The 22,738-nt window shown below is 38.1% G+C and overlaps 1 protein-coding gene across 1 annotated transcript; it reads right to left on the bottom strand.

Annotated features, from left to right (window-relative positions):
• Window positions 1-13,827: 13,827 nt before the first annotated feature.
• On the bottom strand, window positions 13,828-21,965 carry LOC109817065 (uncharacterized). Its single transcript, XM_020382259.3, has 16 exons — window positions 21,700-21,965; window positions 21,479-21,619; window positions 21,299-21,390; window positions 19,500-19,596; window positions 19,100-19,143; window positions 18,447-18,535; window positions 17,902-17,993; window positions 17,659-17,805; window positions 17,184-17,331; window positions 17,010-17,086; window positions 15,840-15,911; window positions 15,149-15,196; window positions 14,943-15,070; window positions 14,690-14,849; window positions 14,401-14,611; window positions 13,828-14,187 (listed from the first exon to the last, which is right to left on the bottom strand). Exons 1-16 carry the CDS (start codon window positions 21,808-21,810, stop codon window positions 14,138-14,140), a joined length of 1,707 nt encoding a protein of 568 aa, XP_020237848.1. The 5' UTR covers window positions 21,811-21,965; the 3' UTR covers window positions 13,828-14,137.
• Window positions 21,966-22,738: the final 773 nt, after the last annotated feature.

Raw genomic sequence — 22,738 nt, 5'->3', positions numbered from 1 at the left:
GCCTATAGATGCACACCTCAGTCGACCACACAATAAACCCCTTTTCGCTTGGTCTATGGGTCCGATGCAATGATCCCGGTGGAAATCGGAGAACCATCATTCCGCCGAGCCCATTTCAAAAAGTCAAACAACGAAGCCGAGCTCCTAACAAACTTGGACATCGTGGAAGAGGTCCGAGCCCGAACACTATGACTCATGAACGTGTCGACACTGAGCAACCCTCGGCCGACCACTCAAACGACGTGCACTTGAGCCCCACAGGTTTCTCTCCTGAGTACCCTCCTCGGCTAAGGATGTACCTAGGCCGAGCAAATCATCATGCGCCGACACCGAGCAATCCTCGGTCGACCACTCAAACGACGTGCACTCGAGCCCTACAGGTTTCCCTCCCGAGCACCCTCATCGGCTAAGAATGTACCTAGGCTGAGCAAAACGACACGCGCCGACACCGAGCAATCCTCGGCCGACCACTCAAACGACGTGCACTTGAGCCCCACAGGTTTCCCTCCCGAGTACCCTCCTCGGCTAAGGATGTACCTGGGCCGATCACTATAACACGCGCCAACGCCGAGCAAACCTAGGCCGACCACTCAAACGACGCGCACTCCGGCCCGACAGGTATCCCTCCCGAGTACCCTCCTCGGCTAAGGATGTACCTAGGCCGAGTAATGCAACTCGCATCCCTCCATCCAAGGACACACCTAGACCGAATGCTACACCATCGCGTGATCCAACTTCGAGGCCGAGCACGCTTAGGCCGAACACTCTCAAATCGAGCACTCTCACGCGCTCCAACATACTTCGCGTATCAAGTCGCTTGACCTAACATTCCTAGGTCGAGCACGCTTAGGCCGAACACTCTCAAGCCGAGCACTCTTGCGTGCTCCAACATATTTCGCGTATCAAGTCGCGTGACCTAACATTTCGAGGCCGAGTACGCTTAGGCCAAACACTCTCAAGTCGAACACTCTTGCGTGCTCAAACATACTTCGCATATCAAGTCGCGTGACCCAACATTCCGAGGCCAAGCACACTTAGGCCGAGCACTCTCAAGCCGAGCACTCTCGCGTTATCAAACACACCAAGCATCAATTATATACCAACTCGCGAACTTTACCCCCCCCCCCCCCCGGCCGAACATGCAGATCGGTTATTTTTACATTACTAGACATTAATGAACATGGCAAAAAACTGGAAAGAAAAATAACATTTCATTAAAAGTATGACCAATCAGTACGGCTACTTACACAAAAAATCATCATCTTTGTCCACCGACGCCAATTGTGACACCCTCTACCCCGTATATCATAACACATAATAATAAAATTTGAATAATAAAACATTTTATAATTAAAAGAAAATCCAACGTGTTCAGATAGAGAGTACCACATGCATAACTTAACAAAATCAGCAAAATTTAAAAATAAAATAAAATAAAAGTAAAGTCTCCAAAAATAATTTAATAAGTGAACATTCAAATTTAATCCTATCTACGCCCCGATGTCACATGTCCTATCAGAACAAAGCCAAACTCTGAAGCCTAAGCTTCATCACCTACAATTCCAGCCTCATGCTGATAATCACCTGTTCAACAGTCAAAGGAGAACAACAAAAAGAAAAGGGAGTGAGAAACATCTCACTCTAGCTCACAGTGTAGAAATACACACCGAATAGCCAAACACAAACAAGACAGATATAACAGAGATTTATTAATAACAATATTACATCTCACTCATCCAAGACATAAAAATATCAATTAATTATATAACATTGAAAATGCACGTGTATGGACACGGACTACATGTTATCATGCATGTGGCGCCAGTAAAACATTACATGGCATATTGCCGCTAGCAATACACGAAGAGTAGTCTAGGAGTACATGCCGGGTCACACCCTCTGCGCACTCTCACTAGAAGGATATACTACCAGAGTCTCGCCGGGATAGCTAAGCCGCGCAAGATACATCCCATGCACACAATGGGCGAGACTGGGACTTCCAAACCGAGCTATCCCCAAGGACTAATCCCCAAAGCTTTTACACTAGGGGGCCTTCTCTGGCGGTGTATTCCATATCGTACCCTTAAAACACTTATGCAAATGATGCATGTCAATCAAGACTCTATGCATTCTCATATCACATTATCATTTCCCATGGTCATATCACATCATCACATTATCTCATCATATTTCATTATCACATTTCATATCTCATGTCTCAATCACATTTCACATTATCACATTATCTCATCATATTCACCAAGCCTTCACAGAGCACTTTAATTTATATCAAAACTCGTTTATTTATAAAATTAAATACATATTTTTACATCTCATCAAACAAGAAATATAACAGAGCAATCAGAAATCAAAACAGAAAATATTTATATTTTACCTATTTCTCATAGGGTTTCCCGCAGGAACCCATAGAGCACTCTAAATCCTATCAAAACATATTTATTCTCAAAATTAATCACATAGTTACACATTACATTTAACAAGGAATACAATAGAGCAATCAGAAATCAAAATAGAAAATATTTATATTTTGCCTATTTCTCATAGGGTTTCCCATAGGAACCCATAGAGCACTCTAAATCATACAATTAATTGCATATAAGAAAAATAATAAGTAAAATAGATACGATTGGGAGAAACCCCTCACACATGAGCATACAAAAAAAATACAGCAACCACAGGATTGGGGGCCAATCCCACTACCCAGCATATATTCCCACACCTAGAGCAAGATTTCTCACTCCCCCCTTACCTCGATAAGCAGGAGTCGAATCTTGATGGTCGCCCCCTCTAGGTTCCCCTTCGTCTTCAGAGAGAAAGGAGGAAAAAGATTAGAAAATGAAGAAATGAATTTTAAAGAGTGCAAAACGCTCTATTTATAGGCACCAGGCCGCGGCCAGAACGGCCTGTTCCAAATCCGGAACGGCCCGTTCTGGATTCCTTCGTCACCTCAAAAATATGCCACCGGAACGGCCCGTTCTGGACTTATTAATGCTATGTAAAAAATATAACTGGAACGGCCCGTTCTTCAATCAGAACGGCCCGTTCTGGGTTCCAACTTTGCTTATAAAATCATGTCCCGGATTGGCCCGTTCTTAAATCGGAACGGCCCGTTCTGGTTTCTAATTTTTTTCATAAAAACATGTCTTGGAACGGCCCGTTTCGATGCAAGATTTATATGCTATTCTAGTAGTTTGGAACGGCCCGTTCCAATTTCGGAACGGCCCGTTCTGGGCTACTAAAATATAAAATATTTTTTCGTAAATAATTATTATTAAAATATTCATATTCATTAAAAATATCTAAAATACTTTATAAAACCCATTTAATTGGTTAAAATAATCATAAGAATTAATCTCCATATATAAAAATAATAATAACAATTAATTATTACATTAGTAAAAATTTTCAGGATGTTACAATTCTCCCCTCCTTTTAGAAATTTCGTCCCCGAAATTACCTGAAGCAAATAAAAACGGATATGTTTCTTGCATCTGACTTTCTAATTCCCACGTAGCACTTTCTTCAACATTTCCTCCCCAAACAACCTTGACTAAAGGAATTTCCTTACCTCTTAGTTGCTTTACCCTCTTATCCTCAATCCTCAAAGGTATAGTTTCATAGGTGATGTTATCCTTTAACTGAATGTTGTCGGATTCAACAATATGAGATGGGTCATGAATGTATTTTCTGAGTTGGGAAACATGAAAGACATTATGAAGATTTGATAGGGATGGAGGTAACGCAATTTGGTAAGCTACATCACCAATTCTCTTAAGGACCTGGTAGGGACCAATGAATCGTGGAGTAAGCTTGCGAGATTTAAGTGCTCTACCAACTCCAGTCCAAGGAGTTACTTTAAGGAATACATGGTCTCCCTCTTTAAACTCAAGGTCTTTCCTTCTTTTATCATGGTAGCTTTTCTGCCTACTCTGGGATGCTCTCATTTTATCCTGGATCATCCTAACCTTTTTAGTAGTTTGTTGAACTATCTCAGGTCCTAATATAGCATTCTCTCCAGTCTCTACCCAACATAGGGGGATCCTACATCTTCTACCATACAAAGCCTCATAAGGGGCCATCCCAATACTAGAATGGTAGCTATTATTGTAGGTAAACTCTATCAAAGGTAAGAAACTATCCCAACTACCCCCATGCTCTAAAATGCAAGCCCTCAGCAAGTCTTCCAAAGATTGTATGGTTCTCTCAGTTTGGGCATCTGTTTGGGGATGATAGGCTGAACTCAATCTAAGCTTAGTGCCTAAAGCCTTATGCAAGCTCTCCCAAAATCTAGAGGTGAACTTAGGATCTCTATCAGAAACTATACTAGTAGGAACTCCATGCAACCTCACAATCTCACCTATGTACAACTTGGTTAACCTCTCCAAAGGGTATCTAATGTTAATGGGAATAAAATGGGCAGACTTAGTCAATCTATCCACAATGACCCATATAGCATCCAAGCTCTTCACTGTCCTGGGTAACCCAACTACAAAATCCATAGAGATGCTATCCCACTTCCACACAGGCACATCTAAAGGTTGTAACAAACCTGAAGGTCTTTGGTGTTCTACCTTAGCTTTCTGACATATTAGGCAGGCATACACAAATTCCTCTACTTCCCTCTTCATCTTAGGCCACCAAAACATTTTCCTAAGGTCTTGGTACATCTTAGTGGCTCCTGGATGGATACTAAGGCTACTCCTATGACCTTCTTCTAGGATTGCTCTCTTAAGCTCAGGCACACTAGGAATGCATAACCTGTCCTTAAATCTCAATACTCCATCCACTCCAACTCTAAACTCACTCTCCACACCTTGATTCAACTTTTCTACTAGACTCAATAAGAAAGGATCTACCTTTTGACCTTCTCTAATTTCATCTATCAATCTATTAGTCACTCTCAAGGCTCCCAACTTAATACTCTTAGGGGTCAGCTCACACACTAAGTTCATATCTCTAAACTCCTCAATCATACGCAATTCCTTAATCATCAAAGAGGACATTCTCAAAGATTTCCTACTTAAAGCGTCAGCTACAACATTAGCCTTGCCAGGGTGGTAATTCAATTGAAAATCATAATCCTTAAGGAACTCTAACCATCTCCTCTGCCTCATATTCAATTCTTTTTGGTCAAACAAATACTTAAGGCTTTTATGGTCACTAAAAACCTCAAATCTAGATCCAAACAAGTAATGTCTCCACAACTTAAGAACAAATACTACTGCAGCTAATTCAAGGTCATGGGTAGGGTAGTTCTGTTCATGGGTTTTCAATTGCCTAGATGCATAAGCTATTACCTTTCCCTTCTGCATAAGCACCCCTCCTAAACCCATCTTAGAGGCATCACAATACACTACAAAGGTTTCACTAGGGTCAGGTAACACTAAAATAGGGGCACTAGTTAACCTCCTTTTAAGCTCCTGAAAGTTCTCTTCACACTTAGAGTCCCACACAAAAGGTTGGTTCTTCCTAGTCAATTTGGTCAAAGGTAAGGCTAATTTAGAAAAAACCCTCTATAAACCTCCTATAATACCCAGCTAGTCCTAGAAAACTCCTAATCTCAAAAACTGACTTAGGTGTTTTCCACTCAAGTACCACTTCCACCTTAGAAGGATCTACAGCTATTCCTCCCTTAGAGATCACATGTCCCAAAAAGCTAACACTATTAAGCCAAAACTCACACTTAGACAATTTAGCATATAATTGCTTCTCCTTAAGGGTTTGAAGGACAATCCTAAGGTGCTCAGCATGTTCCTCCCTAGTCTTAGAATATACAAGGATGTCATCTATGAAGACCACTACAAATCTATCCAAGTAAGGGTGAAAGATCCTATTCATATAATCCATGAATACTCCAGGTGCATTAGTCAAACCAAAAGGCATAACTAAAAATTCATAGTGCCCATAGCGAGTCCTAAAAGCAGTCTTTGGGATATCCTCAGATTTCACTCGAATTTGGTGGTAACCTGATCTCAAATCTATCTTACTAAACACACAAGCCCCAACTAGTTGGTCCATAAGGTCATCTATTCTAGGCAAAGGATACTTATTCTTAATGGTCACTTTATTCAGTTGCCTATAGTCTACGCACAACCTCATGCTTCCGTCTTTCTTCTTAACCAATAAAACAGGCGCTCCCCAAGGCGAGACACTAGGTCTAATGAATTGTTTCTCTTGAAGCTCTTCTATTTGTTTCTTGAGTTCAGCTAACTCCTTAGGGGACATTCTATAAGGTGCTATAGATATGGGTGCAGTGCCTGGTACTAAGTCTATGGAAAACTCAACCTCTCTCTCAGGTGGTAAGCTAGACATGTCCTTAGGGAAAACTTCAGGAAACTCACTCACTAAGGGAATCTCACTAAGCTCATGGTCTTTCTCAAGTGTCAAACAGGCAAGAATCATGTAAACCTTTTCATTTTCCTTTAAACAAGTTTTTATTTTATTAGCACTTAAAAACTCCGCACACTTACTCTCACCAAAAGATATGGATTTTTCAAAGAAATTTAGTAGGACATGATTGGAAGATAACCAGTCTATTCCAAGAATGATATCTAGTTGACTAAGAGGCAAACAGATAAGGTCAACCAGAAATTGTCTTTCAGAAATAACAATTGGACATTTAAGACAAATACTAGAAGTAGTTATGGGACCATCTGTGGGGGTTTCTACAACTAGATCATAGCTCAAATAAGACACTGGCAATTTCAATTTTTGGACACAGGCAAAAGAAATGAAAGAATGAGTTGCACCAGAGTCGAACAGTACAACAAAAGGATTCTTAGCTATGAAACAAATACCTTGTATTAAATTGTCAGACTGAGCAGCTTCAGCACCACTAAGAGCAAATACTCTTCCAGTAGTCTTTGGACGCTTAGGTTGAGAACTAGCTCCTGTTCCCATCATGCGTTGCCTTGGCGGTTGTGGACACTGAGTACTAATATGACCCTTGCCATTACAGTTGAAACATGTTATTTCCTTGTCAGGACAGTTATAGTGCTCATGCCCACGTAGCCCACATTTCTTACATCGACTAGTAGGTGTAGAAACAGAGCCTCCTACACTAGCAACACCACTTACGAAAGAATTTCCAGCAACAGATCTACTCTTAGCATGATTTCCTTGAATCTTGGCAGGAGCAGAGTAAGGCTTACTCTTACCCAGAGCACTAGAACTTGTAGCACGCATAGGACCTCCAGCTCCCTTGTAAAAAACAGCACGTGCACGGTTGTCACGGTCGTAGATTCTACTCTTGTTGACAAGCGTCGGGTAGTGATAAATCTCTTGATAATTGATTGCTATCTTTATCTCAAGATGAAGGCCATTCACGAACTTAATGCACTTAGCCCTTTCACCACCCTCACCATGATAATGAGTACAATAGCGAACCAGAGCATCAAATTTCGCAGCATACTCTGCCACTGTATCATTCCCTTGCTTCAGCTCGAGAAATTCAACTTCCTTCTGACTCCTCACATCATCTGGGAAATACTTCTCAAGGAAGACCTTTTTGAAGTTGTCCCAATTCAATTGCACTCCTCCATCAATCATCTTTTGAAGTGCTCCTTCCCACCAAAAATGGGCATCAGCAGTCAACATGAAGGTAGCCAACCTCACCTTCTGAGCGAGAGGACACTCCATGGCATTGAAAATCTTCTCGATCTCCATTAGCCAATTCATCGCAACATCTGGGTCATATCCTCCTTTGAAAGTAGGTGGATTATTTCGTTGAAATTGCTCCAACCAGTTAGGAGCGACTTCAGCCCTATTATTGTTACTCACAGCTTGTGCCAACGCTTGGAGGGCATCAGCAATCGCACGATCATTTCTACCAGCCATAGTCTAACAAAATAGTACGCAAAATCAAATAAACAAAAGACATAATCAAACATCACGCTAGCATAAATTTCACAATTAATTCATTTTATCATTCATCTATCAAACAAGCACAGTAGACTCATAACTAACGGCCGATTGGATCGACCTGCTCTGATACCACTAAATGTGACACCCTCTACCTCGCATATCATAACACATAATAATAAAATTTGAATAATAAAACATTTTATAATTAAAAAAAAAATCCAACGTGTTCAGATAGAGAGTACTACATGCATAACTTAACAAAATCAGCAAATTTTAAAAAAAATAAAAATAAAAGTAAAGTCTCCAAAAATAATTTAATAAGTGAACATTCTAATTTAATCTTATTTACGCCCCGATGTCACATGTCCTATCAGAGCAAAGCCAAACTCTGAAGCCTAAGCTTCATCACCTACAATTCCAGCCTCATGCTGATAATCACCTGTACAACAATCAAAGGAGAACAACAAAAAGAAAAGGGAGTGAGAAACATCTCACTCTAGCTCACAGTGTAGAAATACACACCGAATAGCCAAACACAAACAAGACAGATATAACAGAGATTTATTAATAACAATATTACATCTCACTCATCCAAGACATAAAAATATCAATTAATTATATAACATTGAAAATGCACGTGTATGGACACGGACTACATGTTATCATGCATGTGGCGCCAGTAAAACATCACATGGCATATTGCCGCTAGCAATACACGAAGAGTAGTCTAGGAGTACATGCCGGGTCACACCCTCTGCGCACTCTCACTAGAAGGATATACTACCAGAGTCTCGTCGGGATAGCTAAGCCACGCAAGATACATCCCATGCACACAATGGGCGAGACTGGGACTTCCAAACCGAGCTATCCCCAAGGACTAATCCCCAAAGCTTTTACACTAGGGGGCCTTCTCTGGCGGTGTATTCCATATCGTACCCTTAAAACACTTATGCAAATGATGCATGTCAATCAAGACTCTATGCATTCTCATATCACATTATCATTTCCCATGGTCATATCACATCATCACATTATCTCATCATATTTCATTATCACATTTCATATCTCATGTCTCAATCACATTTCACATTATCACATTATCTCATCATATTCACCAAGCCTTCACAGAGCACTTTAATTTATATCAAAACTCGTTTATTTATAAAATTAAATACATATTTTTACATCTCATCAAACAAGAAATATAACAGAGCAATCAGAAATCAAAACAGAAAATATTTATATTTTACCTATTTCTCATAGGGTTTCCCGCAGGAACCCATAGAGCACTCTAAATCCTATCAAAACATATTTATTCTCAAAATTAATCACATAGTTACACATTACATTTAACAAGGAATACAATAGAGCAATCAGAAATCAAAACAGAAAATATTTATATTTTGCCTATTTCTCATAGGGTTTTCCATAGGAACCCATAGAGCACTCTAAATCATACAATTAATTGCATATAAGAAAAATAATAAGTAAAACAGATACGATTGGGAGAAACCCCTCACACATGAGCATACAAAAAAAATACAGCAAACACAGGATTGGGGGCCAATCCCACTACCCAGCATATATTCCCACACCTAGAGCAAGATTTCTCACTCCCCCCTTACCTCGATAAGCAGGAGTCGAATCTTGATGGTCGCCCCCTCTAGGTTCCCCTTCGTCTTCAGAGAGAAAGGAGGAAAAAAATTAGAAAATGAAGAAATGAATTTTAAAGAGTGCAAAACGCTCTATTTATAGGCACCAGGCCGCGGCCAGAACGGCCTGTTCCAAATCCGGAACGGCCCGTTCTGGATTCCTTCGTCACCTCAAAAATATGCCACCGGAACGGCCCGTTCTGGACTTATTAATGCTATGTAAAAAATATAACCGGAACGGCCCGTTCTTCAATCAGAACGGCCCGTTCTGGGTTCCAACTTTGCTTATAAAATCATGTCTCGGAACGGCCCGTTCTTAAATCGGAACGGCCCGTTCTGGTTTCTAATTTTTTTCATAAAAACATGTCTTGGAACGACCCGTTTCGATGCAAGATTTATATGTTATTTAGTAGTTTGGAACGGCCCGTTCCAATTTTGGAACGGCCCGTTCTGGGCTACTAAAATATAAAATATTTTTTCGTAAATAATTATTATTAAAATATTCATATTCATTAAAAATATCTAAAACACTTTATAAAACCCATTTAATTGGTTAAAATAATCATAAGAATTAATCTCCATATATAAAAATAATAATAACAATTAATTATTACATTAGTAAAAATTTTCAGGATGTTACACCAATGGCCGATTACAAAAAGGCACTAATGGCCCGGTTACAAGAAATCAAACAAAAAACTCTAACCCTAACCTACTACTGCCACCAGAGCCGACCTCCTACACCGCGGCCGAGTCCTCCGGGTTTCCATCGCCGACCACGTCAATGATCGGTTCCTCTTCCCTGGCCGGCGGCGCTGGGGCTTGAGTTGAAATGCCTCAGCGAGGGGCCTCTTCGTCAGGTTGGGCCCCTTGAGGGAACTCGGCGTAACTTATAAACTTACCGCCATAGAAGTCCTGACTAACATCAAAATTAAAGTCAGCTGGGACCTCACAGAAGTAGAAGGCTTGTCGGACTGCATGCTGACATCATGTTGGTCGAGAATCTTCTCGGTGGCTTCGGCCTTGAATTTGGCAGCAGCCTCGTTGAGCCGAGCAATCTCGTTGGTAGCAGCGGCAGCCTCAATTTTTAACTTTTGGACCGACAGCTTCAAGTCGTCGGCCTCCCTCCGATGGGCGTCAGCTGCCCTCTTCAGCTCCTCTGCCGACTCCGTCGCCTTAGCATTGGCGCTCAACGCCTCCATCAACGTCGCCTTGGCCTCCTTAAGGCGCCCCTGGAACCTCTCTTCCGAGACAGCCGACCTCATCATAACATGTTTGGCAATAAGAGAAGTCCGAGCATCAAGCTCACAAAAGAGCTTATACTCGGCCTCTACGAACATGCCCTCCAAATATTGAAGCCCGCCGCCAGAGGTGAGGTCTAGGTCAGCTTTATGCCGAGGTCTTGGAACCAGCACATATAGGCGTAGAAGTAATCCTCCCTCGCCGACCCCTCTGCTTCCAATTCTGACTCCAAAAACACGAAATCGGTGTCCGACCCATCATTATTACAAGCCTCAGCAATTAATGGCAATTCGTCCTCCCCACTTCTGAAACATTTCTCTAACTTAACGAACTTGTCAACCAGCCCCTGGTCGGAGAACGACGAGAAGTATATGTCGACCTCTCCGTCCACTCACTCATACCTGGGAAATTCAACTGTCCCATAATCAATTTTCACCCGACTCCTCGGACCCCCTACGACCTTGCCTTGGGTTCCGCCGACCACATCCAAATTGTCATCGTCCGCCTCGGCATCAGGGGTCGTCACAGTGACGTGTGCCGAAGCTCTTGCTAACATGACGAGGGGCAACACCTCGACTACCTCATCCCCACTGTCCTCTTGCTCGGGAAAATCCGAGGGAAACACTACTTCACACTGCAAAGAGGGTACCGGAGAGACTTCGCTGGACTCCGACCCGTCTTTCCCCGACGATGCACCCGACGCCTCGGACGACGTCTAGCTCCTAGCCGAAGAGTAGCCTTGTTCCATTAAATAAAAGGTTTACGGTTAAAAAACTCGTACCTTGATCGGTTTGCTCGGACAAATCTTTAAGTGGAGAGTGCTCGGGATAATTACAGCGCGTAAAATCTTCACGCACCCCTCCCCCTATTTATAGGCAAGGTAAATGGGGGAGGTGAAAAGACACCCCGAAACCCCAACCATTGGATCCTGATCATCCAACGGTCCAGATTTACTAGCCGTTAAGCTTTTAACCGCCAGGGCCTACGTGGCAAGCTACACCCTCCCAGGTCTCGGCATAGACATCTAAACCCAGCTAGTGATCATAGATATCGGCGAACACTCGGTCTTCGACCATTCATCCCAGGTCTCGGAACCCACCATTTCCCTTCTGTTGACATCATTCCTATCCAATGGTCGGCATCAACACACCATCACGGGGATCGGTAAGTTTAAATACAACCTCGCCCAGAATTCCCTAATATCCGACTACCCTAACACGCCGATCACCATCGCATAAGCGGATAACCACTCCCGAAACGTAGGGTCAACCACACGGCACACATAGCCGACACCTACCCCGTCTCAAAATATCCAAGTATGTATCACCGTCTGCGTCTTTCTAATCCTTGTCGTTGCAGGGGTTGTATACCGTATGGTGGCCGACTAGGCTGAACACCTAAGTTCCCGACCCAACCGACCCAAATAAATTCCCCGAGCACACCGACCACTCACTATCCGAACGGAACGTGTCAGTGTGCTCGGCCAAGTCACGGATTCATACCAGGATAATTACGGAGTGGTTAATTTACGTAACTAACTTTCACCTACCGCATTTATTACGCCGAGCACTTACTTGAACATTGGAGTGTCTTTGCAGGCACCCCCCTCACTTCGAACTACTCGGAGAAGGACGAGAAGACCTAGACCCAAGACCAGACCCGCTACAACAAGGATAATTGAAGTGTGTATCCTAACACAGAACAATATGCATCTTGGTTTGTTGTCACTGCTCGTAACTTGGAGAACCTCAATACCTCTCTTTTGTGTTATCTATAAAAGGAAAAAGTGAGAAATAAATATTTATCAATGGCGTTGAAGATGCATGCCAATAGTAACATGCATCCTTAAAATGTACTATTTAAAGGGGTCAATTAGGATTGGGTCAAAACACTATATAGCAGCTATTATGCTGTCTTCCTTTAGCTGTGATCTCTTTTTGTTCAATCACATGAATGCCCAGTAACGCATTCAAAACTCTTATGGCATTGACAAAGAGTAAAGACTCTTCCTTAATTAGCGTAGAAAAAGAAGGGGCTGTGTCCAGTGTTTATGGAATATTTTGTTTTTGTTTCTTTTTTCTTAAAAATAAATATATCATTATATTTGTAAATAATAAATTTTCACCTAAAACATTTTCAACATATTACGAGATTCTTACATCGGTCTTTAATTAAAAAAATCCGAATATTAAATTACTTTTACCAAAATCAGCCTAAATATAGATAAAATAGTATTTCTACTCGGGACTTCATAATTCACTCGTAACACGAGGTTCTAACCTTAGTATTTAGTTAAAAAGAACAAGTACTGAACCATAACTAATTTTTCCATTTGACCTAAAGGCCTATTAGCTATTTATATAAGATTACGTAGTCGTAAGAACAACTTTCCGCAAGTTGCTTACGGATTGTTTTACTGAGCACCTGAATGTTAATTTAAGACTATTTTTATGACAAATTTATACGTCATGTTACTGTATTAATTGTTATTCAACATTTGATTATTGATTTATCTTGCAAAACATAATAATCTTTTACATCCATTAAATTTTAACCTAACTACATTTTCTGGTACATAAACCTAACTATTTTTTTATATAATTTATAATTATATATTATATAATATTAAAATTATATATATTTAATTACCATTTTCCAGTTCCAGTAAAATCATTGAATTGTAAATTAATGCCATTACCAGTTCAATATTCCGATTATCAAAACACCAGTTGAACTTAACTGTAGCCTAGAACCAGATGAGTTTTGTTAAATTTCTTTTTTCCATGCAAAAGATAATTAAAAAATAAATAAATCTAAGATCTACCATACATATGCTCGTTTACTAAAGACGAGCTCAATTGTAAAAGTTACAGAACCTTAAATAAATGAGTGGATATCAAAGCCGTAACGGTAACGGGGAAAGGGGAAAGTAAATAAAGCCATTTCCACAAATACCTAAACTCTCTTTCGCATCCTTTATTTTGATGTATGACTACTTCTACAACTACAAACCTCAATACAAACCAACAATTCTTTTTTAATACACAAATTGAACAGAAAACTCACATTATGTTAGTCTGAATATTTTCTAATGGGGCGGACAAAATCATTGTTTCGACATGAAGAGTCAAGATCCACTCATAAAGTGTTAAATTTTTAGGAGTGAATGCTAGAAGCCAAGCAAGAAACCAAAAATCTAGTGATATAATATATAACTAAAAGGTGAATGCTTATTTACGGAGGGCTTAATCATTATACACATTAAACAAAAATAATTTAGGATAGATCACAACGATACTACTAAGATGACCATACTGGGAGAAAATAAAGATGACCACCTGGTATAATTTCAGCTTCCATCATCTACTTGGAATGATCTCTGAGAATGAGAAATCATGAAATGGTGGCCCTGTAACAGGTAAGCAACTTAAAAGGTGAGTAGCGAATTTCCATTACAAAAAAGAGAAAAATAAATGCAGGATATATGCGTGTGCCAGTGCTTGACATGCAACGGAGTTGGACTGATACATAATTATCTTCTCCAAATGTACTGTTCAGATGCAAATGTGCAAGTAATGCAGGTCTCATGAATGAATGACAACGGGAGGAAAATGTCCTTCACCTTCTTGTTCCCCTAGAATGTAAAATGGAATATGTGCAATCATTTTTGTTGAACCTTCACTCCAGTTTATGCTGCCTACTTTCTGTGTTGTGCCTTGTGCAGATGGCGAAGGCCCCAGAATGGATGAACATATAGCAGGGTCTTTCATCAAACCCAAGAAATCACATGCACGTCTCCATACTCTAGCATCTGAAATTCGAGATCGAGCTACCTGAAAAGGAAATCTCACATTAGAAAGACAATTACATCAATGACCTCTTATGCTTTGCCCGGTGACACCAAAGAATACCTTGCCCAAGGATACACGCGCTCTAGGTAGTAACTCTCGATGGTGCGTAGCAAGCTTTGCAATGGCTGTCACAACAAAACATAAAAGCCTGGACTGTGATGACATTCTGTAGGTATCCTTATCAGAACTAAGGGATACCTCCTGTGAAAGGCCCAGACGACTACCAAGTATACAAAGTAGATCAAGTCATCAAAAATTACCCAAGAAATCTCTCAACTGGAAAAAGCAGGCTGTATACCGCATATATTCATACCTTGAGGAAAGGTTTTCGTACAGAAGTAGTTCTAAACTCTCAAAAAGCTCTCGAGCTTCATCTTTGTGAGATCCACCACCTCCACCATGCTCTCCAATGGCCCAACATAATTGCAAGGCCAATTCTGTCTAAAGAAAATCATGAATTTTTTAAGCCAATATTGTTGTATCACTCTCCCACAAATAGGCAAATAGTTGTTGACTAACCTTGTCTGGGCTGTCATAAGCTTCTCCAAGTCTGTCCATTATAGGTTTCTGCAATAAATTCACATAAGGCACTAAATATAAAATCATTCACGACTTTTCACCTATTAACTTAAGCTTTTAGAAGAGTGGGTTCTTAACATGGCATTAGAGCCTTAATAACTAAATGGAGTTTGATTCTTTTGTCCTCATTCTTCTAACAGAAGTGAATTTAGACACAAGATAAGGTGTGCGGAGCATTACCAAACCCAAAGGGTTTTGTACGAGGAGTGTTATATAAAATCACTTACGAGCTTTTGACTAATGGGCTAATGGCTTAAACATTTGGACAACAACCTAAGCTTTCAGGAATCAGGAGAGATAGTTCTTGACATCAGCAATAGCTTTTTAAAACAGAAAAAAAAAGAGCTATAAAATTACAGCAAAAAAGACAAATGCTGCAATTTTTCTAAGAAAAGAGAAACCAACATTAAGAAGCACCAATAGATTGTATAAACCAATGGAGGGGCATAAGGTGGCCCATAACCAAAAATAGAATATAGTCAGATAGCACATTCTTCCAGTTCCCAATCTTTGCAATTCATTATTTTTCATAAATACGTAATATCAAGTAGATGCAATAGATCACAATAAAAATTGCACAACATTTGGAGTAAAATCATAAATAAAAGGAAGTATATTGCCAAAAGGATACCTTTAAAAGGGCAATGAAGTTTGGTGAGCGCTGAAATGTAGAGAGCATAAACTCCAAAAGCCGCTTACGAACCTGAAAAGCACAGCAGAACTTAGAGCTCAAAGTAATGTGTATGAAACAATACTTAGTTCACAAAAACAAAAATTAAAAGGTGGAATTTATAACAAAAGTGAGGCAGTCAAAGGTGAAGGTGCTGCCTATGAGGTTATGTCCTTGAGGAAATTGGCACTAAAATGCTAATCTTACAGAAAGGCATTCAGATTGGAAAAAGATAACAGTTAAATATTTTAGTGTCCAACTATTTTGCATTTATTCTCCATATAAACTAGGTAGTAAGTACTCAAGCATAATATTAACAGTAAGAATAAAAGATTACAATAATCAATTTATAAAACCCTAGCTGCTTGCTGCTGAAAATCCTAAAGACCAATTTTTATTTTTTTTCCAAATATTTTTCCCTTTAGTACCACAGCAAGTCAAAAGCTGAGTCTTCAGATACTTTTATGCTATTATCATCAATAAGATACTAAAATTGTGCCTCACTTGAACCATAAATGCTAGGCAGAGCCGCAGAGGTGTTGATCCTTTCTAGTTCCTCACCTCCATGCCTTAAGGCATTTTGGAGCCTTTAACAGTACTAAACAAAATCAGTTACCCTTTGCCTATTTTCCTTTCTTTTGGTTGTTCGGATTAGAAACGTCATCTGTCATTCATATTTCAAAACGCTTACTGCAGAGTATACTATATATAGAGAAAAATAAAAGAAATATCATTATTACTAGAATATCTGGAAGGAATCTCATAGTATCATAACTAAATCTTAGAATAGTTTATAAGATTATTTTAGATAATCTCTTAGGATTCATTTCCATATGTCCTTATACTTCATGATTTATTTCCATATTTAATTAGGATTAGGAGTCTACTATTATTTAGCATAAATAAAGGCTAGTGCTTTATGTTTTGTAACATATCCAACACATCACCTCACAGTGAATATTAATTTCAGATTATTTAGTCTCTACTCTTTCCTTTGGGCCAAATTACTATAGCTGAAGTTTCCCAAGAAAGGTGAGCTTGAAATAGTAAGTGATAGTTCTACAGAAGCTAATAAGCACAGCTGCATGCATTTTCAAATGCCAATTCTCAAAAGCAATTCTAACATGTTACCTCATATGAAAATATTTTGTCTGGAAACATTGTGGCGAATCTTGACATAAGCAGGGGAATCAATGCACAAATCAAAGCTGAAAATGAATTTTAAAAAAACAGGAAAAATCTGTAAACACAACCAAGTCATCAATATGTTATCAAAATAAAGAATTTTGTGTGAACAAAACTTACAATTATTAACATTATGCAATGCTGTGGAGAAGTACACATCAAGAAGATGAGGTGCCATGCTGAGTGTTGCTTTCAGCCTATCAGAGTAAGGACTGTTGACCGCAGCCTGCAATATTGTGGCCATCACTGGAGATGACCACGGGCGTTCCTGACATATGATGGAATTTACTTTTAGGACCTAAATGAAGCTCAATGCCAAACAAAAACCCTAGAGTTGTAATGGAGTTAGAATATCGAACAAATTTGGAACAATACATAATTTTTCATTAAATATTAACCATTCAAAGTGTAACAGGCAATATTAGTGACAGCTTTTTATCAATCTCATGTTCTAAGTGATTATTAATATAACTTGGTAAACATGATGTGACTGTGACAGATAAATGGCTCAACAACTTAAATTTTGACCTTTAAAGTATCGGGAACCAAAACAAATTGAACTGTCAATGATTAGCAAGATGAAAGGTAGCCATACAGCGATACCATCATTTTCATCCTTTAAAAGCTCAAGGAACAAAGGATCAGCTACATCAATTGCACTGCTATCCTCAGATTCAGAATCTCCTCCACCATCTTCTATAGTTGAACCAGTATATGCCTCATCCATAAGGGCAAGTAGCATCTACAGTAAAAATAAAAATAAAAAAAAAGGTCACTGATATGCACACTTTTGCAACTGTGACTAGATTTCACTCTAATTTAAAGTAGCAAAGATAACCTTAGGGGCAGTATTTTTCTGAATAGAAGCTATGCTGCTCCCAATTAGTGGTCCTGAGCTTTTTTCCACCTTTTCCAATGCTACTACCAAAACTGGCAAAAATGGGCAGCAAAATGTTGAATTGATAAAGTCAGGGAGACTAGAAGAAACAGATTATCAAGCTTATTACATGTAGGCTGTAGCACCTGCAGTAGCTACCTATTTTTCCTAAATGATTCTTACTCATTACTAAAGTGATAGTCCATTTCTACATTACTTTTTTGGACCCACATATAATCATTATGAAATTGCAATGGCAAATATGCCTATAAGGGATAAAAGTTGGAAAAGTTAATCATGTAAGTTTAGTGCAGTCAACTTTTCACCTATTATCTTGATTATACATCAAATTACGTTGTTCATATCCAAGAAATTCAGAAAAGTGAAAAAAGCCAATGGAGAAACAGTGGTAATTAATTGTATTCTGATACATAATAAAAATTAAAATAATCGATCTATAAACATAAAAAGGCAAACAAGACAATTGGTCATATAATTGTACGTACTTGGCAAGTCTATTAAATATGGAAATAGGGGAATAAATGACCCAGGTGACATGAAGCTCGGGAAGGCTTTCAAAAATAGCTTCTCTAATCTGCAAGAGTATAGTAAAAATAGTTAGTTAATATCCCTTGTCTATTAGGCACATTGCCAAAAAAGAGAAGAGAAATACATTCCAACCACATGCACCAAAGTAGCAGACAGCACATTGCCACAAAAAATTGGCTTCTTTGTTTTAACCAAAACCATCAAATTAGTTAAGAAAAACTGGTCCAAGGACCAAGGGCACACAGAACATTCCCAAATAATGCCAAACAAAGATGACCATGAAGAAACAAGCTACAGAGAAGCATAATATCAAGAAGAGACAAAATTTGTGACCCTAAGAACCAATTATATATGATGCTATTTGGCAGTGACAATATATAGCTACTTGAAACCAAAGACATATATAATGTTCAATCTTTGACATTCTTGCAACAGGAAACTAAACAGATTCCCTTTTTAATATATACCCACCTTATAACAAGAGGATAGTCTAAAGTTTTACCCACCTTTAAATATATACCCAACTTCAAACCATTTCTTTTCCAACCCCCCCCCCCCCCCCCCTTTTCTCCCTGAACAAAAAAAAAGTGATGAAAAAAAAGATACATACCTGTCCCCATTCCAAGCAATCAACTTTAACAACAAAGGAAAAAACTGCCAAAAGAATAATTATAGATATCAGATAGAAACATACTGTTATTAATGGAATAAAAAGCAAGTTACAACGCCCAAAGAGAACAAGCACATGAATCAAGAGGTTAATTTGAGTGCATTGTGATTTCATGCTTCAAGTTAGACAATGAAACTTCAGAATTTCTAGAGGGGAACTATGACAGTTAGAATCCAAACCAAAACCAAGACAATTCATTCCATCAGTTACATTTTTACTTTTGTATCATCCTTAAGACCTTATTACCTAAAAATATCCAACTATACCAAAAACTCATTGAGGAGATATTTTCTCATGCACCATTTTAAAAACAAAGGTGCATCAGAGCTTTAGGTTATACCTGAGGCAATAGATTAGGGAAGGAAGTCTGAAGCTTCTTCTTGTTGATAATGAGAAATTCAAGCGTTGCCTCAGCGACAACAGGATCAGCAAACTCCCTGCAAAACAAGACAAAAATTTCCTAGAATAATAAATCTGCGACATTCATAGGGCCTGTTTATCACAGATGTAAATTGGGGTTAAAATTTTGCAGTGATAAAATTTGAAATTTCCTCTCTAATTACTGTTTGATAGGTCAGCAATTAGAAAGCACGAGTTTTATTGAAATAAACTTTCAACCATTTTTAAGGGGTTAAACAGTACTCTGATGGAGACTGATTAAGTAAATTTTCCAAAGTCTCTGAATTTCAACAATTAACAAACGATAGAAATCATCAAGACTTTCCAACATCTGACTCACATGTCTCCTGCTTTTGCCTCTCTCAGTAATGGCAGCACAAGGGAACAACAAAGAGAAAAACACAGTTTGCTACTTCCTATGTATTCTTTTTGCTTTCACAGTCTTCCATTCCACTTATGTACATTACTATAAACCACAATACTCTAATTTTTCTAACAAAATATCAAAATTCTGCCCTGTTATCCATTAACAACCACTTGAGGTATGATCAAGCCTGGTTATCCCAATCCAATATAATAGGTAATAATAATTCTGAACCACCAATTTTAGTTTTGTTTCCAAGTTTTGAATTTCTGTGACATGTTCTGCATTTCCAATTCAAAATGAAAATGCCATCTGTGTATGGTTTGAACTTTTGCAAGCAAGATCAACATGTGTTTCACATATCTGGAAGAACATACAAGCTTGAAAATAGTGGTTTTAAAGAAAGCAAGTGAAAGGGAGAAAAAGCAAACTTGAGATTGGTGTTTTAGGGAGAGACAAGAATGGAGAAAAGTGGATTAAAATTTTACTTCTCATATGAGTAGAGCAAGAAATTACCAAACAGGATAAACAAAGCACGTAGAATGTGTTTTAGGTCCCTCAATTTTCAGTCAAAATTAATCTTAGATCCTATACTTTAAAAAAGAATAAATGATGATTTTCATCCTCATATTTTCAATAATTAGAAAAAATTTCATCCTTCACCCTAGTATCCTAACTCCTATGTTTCATAAAGAGGCACAAAATTCACCAATTATAAAAAATATGATGACCAAAATAACCGCTTCTAAATTCTAATGTATAGGGTCCAAGATCAATTTTGACCAAAACTTGAGACCTAAACACATTTTAGGTAGGAAAAAAAAAAAAAAAAAAGGCCAGTAACATTAATTCCATAAAATCCTTTTCGTTTAAAGTTTAACCCTGAACCTTCGAGTGTACACCAAACATTAGTCTCCCTAAATTTCACACCCTACTCCTATCTCATTCCTCTCCATGGTATTAATAAAGGATAAAGTAACGACTAGAAGATAAAAAAGATAACAAGCAAAGCTAGAACAGAATAATCATTAAAGACTTTTTAGCAAATAACTAATCTACTAATCTTTACCATCCAAGCATATATAAACGATCAAGGAAAATGGTAACCACTGCCCTAATGGCACTCGTTAAGAAATCAAAAGTAGAAAGTTTCTATTGAAACGTGTATCTACACATTCTCCCGTATAACTTTATTATAGTTTTCAATGAAAACTCTCTAAATATTGATTCCTTAACCAATATCCTAAGGTACTGGTTAGCAAGACGAAGACCCAATGATCAATATATATACAATTGTAGAGTCCTAATTAACTTTTCTCTCGGCGCTAAAGTCACTTGAAGCACACTCTTTAAACATATATAAACACAGTCATTACCTGCTCAAGCACGAACGAAAAAATGTCCTAAGACTAGGATCAGCATCGTGAAGAACAATCTCCCCAAAGTCTAGGTAAAACTGAAGAACTGCCTGAGAACCAAATCAGAACACATCAAATTGAAGAAAAAGCAAATATTAGTACAAAATTCGTAAACTTAAAAAACAAAATAAAGCATACTAGTAGAAGAAGGCCATTGGAGGTTCGAGATTGAGGAAGGGAAGCAACAGCGCGGTGGAAAATCTTGTTAATCGGGGGATAAACCCTAGCCACCAAGTCCTCGGAGTTTTCGGTCTTGCATAGTTGATGAAGCTTCTTCACCTGGTAAAAAAAAAAACGTTAGCGAGAGAGAGAGTATAATAGAATGAAAACGTGGGAATTTGATGAGGGAAAAGAGTTACGGAGAGAAGAAGGGAGGGATCGGAAGCGGGATCGTTGGCGGTGTTGGAGTCTCTGCCACTAGCAGAGAGTTTTCGGAGGTGAAAATCCCAAGCTATGTCTTGCTCCGCCATTGTTATTGCGACGGAGGAAGATCGAATTGAAGGAGAAGCAACACTGAGGAGTGGTAGTACAAACGTTTTTGTTCTTCCATTAACGGCAAAAGTTCATGGGATTGCGAGGGGGAACCAACTCAGCAAGCGTGCTGCTCATACGACGACGTTTACCTCTGCTAATTACTAATTGCTGCGGTTTGGTGTATAACCTCCTATTGTTAATTTTATTTTTTTCATTTAAACATGTTTTTAGTCTTCCAAATTAAGATAAATTTGATTTTAATTTTTAAAATTATAATTATTATTTTTAATTTTTATAATTTTTAAAAAATTTATTATAATTGCTCAAATTACTAATAATATATCTAAAAGTGATAAATTAAGATAATTATGTAATATTAACTAGATTTAATGTGATATTTGTATTAACAAAGATATTAATAGATAAATTTTATACAATAATATTTGAGAAATTTTTTAAAAAATTCAAATATAAGAATTAAAATAAATTTTTTTAAAATTACAAGAACTAAAAATAATAATTTTAAATTTAAAAAATCAAAATTAAATTTATCATAAATTTATGGGACTTAAAATATATTTAAGTCTATTTTTTTTATAATCACTTAAAATATCCTTTTGAAACATTTTGTTTAATATAAATACCTAAATTTAAACACGTTATCACTTAAATTACACGTTTTAAACTATTGTGGGTAACACATTATTGTTTTAGGACTTCTTTTTTTTTATTTTTACATTTTATTAAATTCAAAAACTAATATAATTATGCTTAGCTTTTAGAGGGAGATCGCTTACTCTACAATTTTGCTTAATTACAATTTTATCTTATATTATTTTTATTTTACTTGTATAATTTTAAATTGTTTATTAACTCGATATCTAATATATATATTTAACAAAAATATTGACGTAACAATACATT

The sequence above is a fragment of the Cajanus cajan genome, chromosome 8 (genome assembly GCF_000230855.2).
Source record: "Cajanus cajan strain Asha chromosome 8, NIPB_CcT2T_4, whole genome shotgun sequence".
Lineage (NCBI taxonomy): Eukaryota > Viridiplantae > Streptophyta > Magnoliopsida > Fabales > Fabaceae > Cajanus > Cajanus cajan.
This window is presented reverse-complemented; position numbering and strand designations above follow the sequence as displayed.

Bases quoted from the DNA above. Each gene is read 5' to 3' on its own strand.
- LOC109817065 (XM_020382259.3), bottom strand. From the start codon at position 21,810: ATGGCGGAGCAAGACATAGCTTGGGATTTTCACCTCCGAAAACTCTCT. The intron at 15,197-15,839 runs GTATCCTTTTGG...AATTTATTGCAG, and splicing joins ACTTCATTGCCCTTTTAAAG to AAACCTATAATGGACAGACT. The intron at 14,188-14,400 runs GTGAAGGACATT...TACCTGTTACAG, and splicing joins CATTCTAGGGGAACAAGAAG to GGCCACCATTTCATGATTTC.